This window comes from Camelina sativa, chromosome 2 (genome assembly GCF_000633955.1).
Source record: "Camelina sativa cultivar DH55 chromosome 2, Cs, whole genome shotgun sequence".
Taxonomy (NCBI): Eukaryota; Viridiplantae; Streptophyta; class Magnoliopsida; order Brassicales; family Brassicaceae; genus Camelina; species Camelina sativa.
The window spans coordinates 8,301,148-8,308,636 of NC_025686.1; the positions used below are offsets into that span (position 1 = coordinate 8,301,148).

At 27.2% G+C, this 7,489-nt stretch overlaps 1 protein-coding gene across 1 annotated transcript; it reads left to right on the forward strand.

Moving 5' to 3' along the window:
- LOC104720148 (non-specific lipid-transfer protein-like protein At5g64080) lies at window positions 5,377–7,117 on the forward strand. The gene is made up of 3 exons (XM_010438109.1): window positions 5,377–5,836; window positions 5,985–6,026; window positions 6,850–7,117. Exons 1-3 carry the CDS (start codon window positions 5,461–5,463, stop codon window positions 7,044–7,046), a joined length of 615 nt encoding a protein of 204 aa, XP_010436411.1. The 5' UTR covers window positions 5,377–5,460; the 3' UTR covers window positions 7,047–7,117.

The window sequence follows — 7,489 nt, forward strand, 5'->3', positions numbered from 1 at the left end:
TCATTAGAAGGAAAAAAAAAGTAAAGAAATATTTCTTCTAATTTTTCCATTATATCTCTATTTATTAGTAATATATAATTTCTTAACTAAAATGACCACAATAAAATACTCATTCTCATAATCAGTTCCCGGTTGGTTTCTCTCTTTTTCTCTTTTATCAACGAATTAAAAGACGATAATTGTGGCAAAAAATCTTGCTCCCACTTCGCTACAAAAACGCAAATTCTATTTTTATTTCTTCTTTTCTTTTTGTTTTCTTCGGTCTCACCTCTCAAACAATTTGGATTTTAATTTATAAATAAAATTTGAAAACTACAACAAAATCATCAAAAATAATAAGTGAAAGATTTTTAAAGATTCTTAGAGAGAGTATTCTATAGTTTTGTTATTTAGTTTTCTAAAATCTTGTAAAGTTTTCTAAACAATCTCTGTACTTTTGTGATACTTTCCATGACTTTATTTTCTGAAGAAATAATAGAAACTCATGAATCAATAACATAATAATTGGATTCATTAACAATCCTAGATTCTTTTGTTTAAGTGAATAACACAAAAAATTTATAAACTTTATAAAAGACTGAATCCAATAACTCAAATTTGTTAAGATTTTAAATGACTTTTTACAAATCATAAACAAATAACAAATAAACTTTAACAGAATTTAACAAAATCTTGATCTAATAACAATTGATTCTACATAACATTTAAAGTCTTTAAAACTGATTTATTCAAATCTCAAACCAATAACCTCCACTAAATATCACTCTCAATAAACATATTTGAACTAATTTGGCACTGTAATAATAGAAAAACATTAAATGACTACAAAATCTATTTATAACCAGTGTTATAATATTAGTACATAAGGATTTTAATAAAAAAAATATTATTACGCCAACAATTTATATCTTAATTCATCTCTACCAACAACAAAAAAAACAAGCACCAGCAGCAGATAAAAAATATTATTTGAATAAAAGAAAAAATTCAGCGACAACGAGAAATAAAAGAGGAAATTCAGCGACAACAAGAGATAAAAGAGGAAATAGACATTTTTCCAACTGTGTTTGTGAATCACGAAGTTAGAAAAGATAAAATTGAAAATAGATAGAATAACAATACTTTTAAAAAAAGAGATACCCAATAGGCATTATTCAAAGATTCTATTAAATATATACTCTATATAATAGTTAAGCATCCTTATTTATTTTTTAGAAGTTTCATTTTCAAAGTCTTCAGCTGGACATATTATATACATACTAATAAAAATGCATATTTTAATATAAAAAAGTTAACAATATTATTTACACATTCATGTTCTCGTAACAAGATTTTTAAAAAAATTTACCCTTATTCATCTATTTATTATTAATAATATATATATAACTTTAAAATAGTAATTATTAAATTACTAAAAAACTCAACTGGAATCTCTACTTTTCTGGAGTGCATGGAATGAAAACTGGATGTTAGTGTAACATGTCTAGTGTAAGGGAGAGATTTGTTGGAGTCGTATGAAAACTAACAAGCTTGTTATTTGTTAGTTTGAGACTTAGTCGTTGTTGGTTTTATTGATCTGGTCAATAGAAGTTATAGGAACTGAGTGTAGGTATTTACATGATCCTTTTTGCAGGTTGGGGACTATAAAAGCTTCTACAACGGTGGGAGAGGATGTGAATTCTTCCATATATTCATTTAACTAGATTTGGACTCGTACTACAGCACGGGTTGAAATGGATTTCATTATTTTTAAAATATTATATATGTAATTGTTTATAATATTATTTGGATGCAATTCATGCAAACAATTTTTATGGTAAATATCACTTATGGAATGTAAATTTATTATGTGAGTCTTATATTGTTAATTTTAATCCGTGCTAGAATATATAAAATTTTTAATCCGTGCTAGAGTGTGTCCAGCAGCTTTCGTGCTAGAGTATATAAAAATTTAACCCGTGCTAGAGTATGTAAGTCTTAAAATTATAATATAAATATAAAAAATTCAATCCGTGCTCTAGCACAGGTCCTAATTTTTATTGAACGTTGTGGTTTATCAATAAAATATGTGGAAAGTAAATTTGTAATATTGTGTTTAAAGATCTTTGGTACAACTTGATATAGGACTAAAACCTTCCGAAAATACAGTTTGGAATATCCATGATTTTATTTGTTACAATTAATATATCAATTATCAATTTGGAATATCCCCAATTAAGGTTGCACCCAATATTTAGGTGTAACCGATTAATATATAAATTAATCTATAACCTATCTATAACCTATTTTTAACCATTTGTAATCATTTATTAAAAATAGAAAGTCTATAAAAACTATATTGTGTACTTCCCTTTTATTAAAAAGGGGATTATATTCTTTATTTATTTAAATTTTAAATAATAATAAAAAATACCTAGTTACATAATGACAATAAAAAAAATACCTAGTAACATAATGACAAATGACAAGCAACGTTTTCTAGATTGATTAAATAATCAAAGATTCTCTTCTTTCCTCCTTCCCTTTCTAGTTTTTTTTTTTTTTGTCAACCACTGGGCCACAACAGACCTATCCATTAGCCTAATCTCTACATTCGTAGGGAGCGGGATATGATCCCGGGTGTGATGGACTTACCTGTGGCCATTGCACTAAGGTCACTTCACCCTTTTCTAGTTTTTTATTATTATAATTAGAAAAAATTTTGGGTTCAAACCTCTTTTATTCATCCTCTCTTAATTAACCAATCAAAATACAACAAAACATCATATCATATCATATTTATAAAATAAATCAAAATTAAAATAAAAAGACAAAAAAAATTAGGAAACAAATTCTGTATATTTTTTAATAAGGAAATTATGTTAAGTTTGGTTTATAAAGGAATGATTAGAGTGTAGTTTTTACAATTAACAAAATTATATGTCGGTTTGGGTTTACAAAATAGTGATTAGGGTATAGATTTTACAATTAAACGAAATTATATGTCGGTTTGGGTTTACAAAATAGTAGTTAGGGTTTAGATTTTATAATTAAACAAAATTATATGTCGGTTTGGGTCATAAAAAAGTGGTTAGGGTTTAGGGTTTAGATTTTATAATTAAACAAAATTATATGTCGGTTTGGGTTTATAGAAGAGTGGTTAAGGTTCAGGGTTTAGATTTTATAGTTAAACGAAATTATATGTTGGTTTGGGTTTACAAAAGAGTGGTTAGGGTTTAGGTGTACATTTTACAATCAAAGAAATTTATATGTCGGTTTGGGTTTATAAAATAGTGGTTAGGGTTTAGATTTTACAATTAAACAAAACTATATGTCGGTTTGGGTTTATAAAAATGTAACTTGGATTTAGATGTTATAATTAAAAACTATAATATAATGTTTATAATTAAAATTGAATTATATACAGATTTCGTTTCTTTAATTATAATTTGTTTCCTTAATTAAGAGGAGGTGAATAAGAGAGGTTTACCCCTAGGGGTGAACCCATGAATTGTCCTTATAATATAAAAAATGGTGTAAGAAGGGATAATACTTGGGTTCACCTCTTGGAGTGAACCTTTTCATTCACCTCCTTATAAAATAAGTAAACAAAATTTGTATACATAATTGTAAAATAAAAATCTCAAACCATTTTTTTATAAACCAACTGATATATAATTTCGTTCTAATTGTAAAATCTAAACCCTAACCACATCATTTGTAAACCCAAACCGACTTATAATTTTGTTTTAATTGTAAAATCTAAACATTAATCATCTCATTTGTAAACCCTAACCGACATATAATTTCGTTCTAATTGTAAAATCTAAATCTTAATTTTCATTTATAAACCCAAACCGATATATAATCTCGTTTAATTGTAAAATCTAAACCTATTCAATATTTAACTTTCCTTAATTAAAAGTATACAGAATTTGTTTTCTTAATTTGTGTTGCTTTTTAATTTAATTTTGATTTATTTTTAAATGAAATATTAGATAAAACATTCTGATTGGTTGTAATAAAAGGAGGTGAATACAAGCATTCACCCCTAGGGGTGAACCTAACTATTTTTCGTGTAAGAAGCCCCCACTGGAGAAGCTCTAACATTTATATGGTTCTTTATCAAGTATTTTTTTTCTTCTTTCAGTTGTTGTAAAACTATCCCCTCTATAATAAAACGGAAGTACACAACTTTTTTTTGTAGACTATATAATTTTTATAAGTTGGTTACAAAATAGGTTATAGATTAAATATAGGTTGGTTACAAAAAAAAAAGTTATAGATTAGTTAGTCAATTGTGGGCTATATGAATACATGTAAAAATATTCCAAAGAATCTTATTAAAGAGAATATTCCAATGATTTATAAAATTTCTAAAATAAAAGTCTTTAATATTTCATGTATTGTTACAAAATATATATTATTAGACATAAAAATATACTGTTATACGTAAAAAAGAATAAAATGTTGGCAATATATCACACTTAATCATGATTTTCAGATCTTATTATGCAGTTAAAAATAAAATTTTAACTAAGCACGGGTCATATTAAAAAACTTTCACCAAACATGTTCATAAATTAAAATAACACAAACAACAAACATAACCATTTCTCATACATAAAACCAAAAAATTAACAATATAAAACTTATAAAATAGGTGTTTTTTTCAAACCATCATATTTAGCATATGGTTTTATTGCATAATCCAAAAATACTTTTAAAAACAATCATATAAATTATATTTTATTCTAAAATTGTAATATAAATAAAAGAAATTTCAACCCGTGCTATGTTTAAAAGCTATTTTGATTTCAGTCTAAATGTCTAATGCATTAGGGTATTATTTTCAGAAAACCTGCAACTATTGTGTTAACAATATATAGAAAAAAAAATTGGTTAGAAGGAAAATTGTTAAAATACACAATCTATTTATAACCGTTTCGGTTTAAACTATAGAAAAATTCAAGATTAATATATGTAAAAGAATTTATAACAGAAAGATAAAAATCAAAATTGCAACTATCCTTTTCTTTGTAAAAAGGCATCCTACTAGCACTTTCCGTTATATAAATATTCAAATTAATAGGAGAAGTCAAATTTTTTTATTTTAAAATAGTATGATAATTAACTAACGCTTTACAAAAAAACGGATAGTCAAAAACGGAGTAACTTAACTAACACAAAGCAATCAAATCGATGATAATAAACTAATAATAACCTCTATTCAACAATAATGTCAAGACTCCAAGATTTAAGGAACAAGAATCGGACTTCAAATTCAAAAAACAAACAACACAATCCTTATCTTTTTTTTCGTTTTCTTCTTTGAAAATAATTCTTATCCTTTCTTTTCCGAGCTTCACTTCCATATATAAAATCCCCATTCTTCAATATATTATCTCAAGCAAAAAAAATTAAAGCTACCAAAATAAACTCAATACGCTCTTCAAAGAAAGAAAACAAAAACTAGCAATAATGAAGCAATCTCTTCTTCTTTCCATCGTTTTACTATTACTATCATCATCATCACTCGTTACACCGATCCATGCACGTAACAAACCACATCCGGAAAAGTCCCCCGTTGGAGCTCCAGCACCAGGACCATCAGGCGCTGATTGTTCTTCGGTGATATTAAACATGATGGATTGTCTCACTTACCTTAGCATCGGATCAAACGAGACTATGCCAGAGAAATCCTGTTGTGATGGGATAGAGACTGTTTTGAAATTTAACCCACAGTGCATTTGTTCCGGTTTGGTGAGTGCCAATAATATGGGAATCGAATTGAATAACACAAGAGCTCTTGCCACTCCTAAGACTTGCAAACTCTCCATTTCTCCTCCCCATTGCGGTTAGTTTTTTTTTTCAGAAAAAAAAATTATTTTAGTTTGTCTCAAATGCTAAGCTAGTTTCTTCTTCTTCTTTTTTTTTTCTATTTTTCTTGTGTTATATTTTTAGGTTTTTAACGTGTTATTATTATTATTTTATTTTTTTTGCAGGTATGATGACTCCAAGCGGTACGACACCAGGTGCATCTCCTGGTACGTGTTGACTTTATTATTTTCATGTTTTCTTAATTTTAATTTTGTTTTTGCCTCAATTAGATAAACCGATTATGTGAGTAATTAATATTGAGGGATTTTGTGTTTGTTTCCCTTGGAGCTTGATTTAAAAATATTGAAATAGTGTAGTATTAAATATAAAATATATATATACATGTATTTTCTTTTTGGCAGTAGCTAATTTCATTATTAGATTTTCTTTAATTGTTCAATTTTCGCTTTCACTCGATCAAAAAACACATTACATTGGTAACTAAAACTGAAGTTTTTGTGTTCTTTCATTTTCTCCTTTTTGATGAATAAGAAGGCGTTTAAAATGTTAGTGTAGTTTTTAATTTTTTAATTTTTTGTTTTTTAAAAAATGTATGCGTATGTGAGAATTCAACTCACATACGTATGTGTTTTATTTAGAGTTGTTTTAATGTTTTTAATAAAGATTTCTTTTGTTAGTTTATAGTTATCAACCTTTTTCGGCAAAACCTATATATAAACAAACTCTATACACGTACACATACCCATAAATCATTACTTTTTTGTTTTTGTTTTTTGGTTCTGAATTGGTTTTCATATCAATTAATAAAATATCTTTTGACAAGAAAAAAAGAAAAAAAAATCATAATCTCAACCTTTTTTATAAAGCTTTTACCGTATTGTATTCTTATCCAATAAGAATTTCGATATACCGTAATTGTTATTGTGTTACTCGCATTGCATTTGTGTTACTCCTTTCTATTTTTACTAATAAATACTTTCGTATGTTACTTAAAAAGATATATAATTATGAATGTTATTATGGATTCAGTTTCCCCATCGGCTGGAACACCCAAGACTTCCCCATCTGCAGCCAAGTCACCGGCAACTTCGCCATCTTCGGATGAGACACCGTCAATGACTGCACCGTCACCCACTTCTGGCACAAGCATCGTCTCAGTTCCTGCACTCACCATCGTTGCCGTATTAGTTTCTTCTATTGCTTACGTTTCGGCTTTTTCCAATTAATCACAGCTTTTCATTTATTTTTCTTTGTATTTTCTTCTATGAATTGAACATTGTTATGATCGTCATTTGAATACATGATTCTTTGATGTTTTTGGATATTCAGGTTAGTTTTCTTCAATCATGCAACCGTCGTTATTTATGTTTATTTTGTTTTCCTTAAAACAAAGTGAAAACATGTGTTGGGCTGCTCAATTATATTCGATTAGGATTAGATCTTATAAAATAAGTCTACTCAGAGCCATATCTAAACCTTGAGGCCCAAGACGAATCTAAGAAATGGAATAAAATATGAGGAACGCAATAATAACTATAACTAGGTTCGGACCCGCACATATGTGCGGGATTAATTTCAAAACTAAGTTTGTAATCAGGTTTGCAATATATTAAATATATATAGATTATTTTTGTAAACCAATTTTTAGGAATGTTATTAAAATTCATAA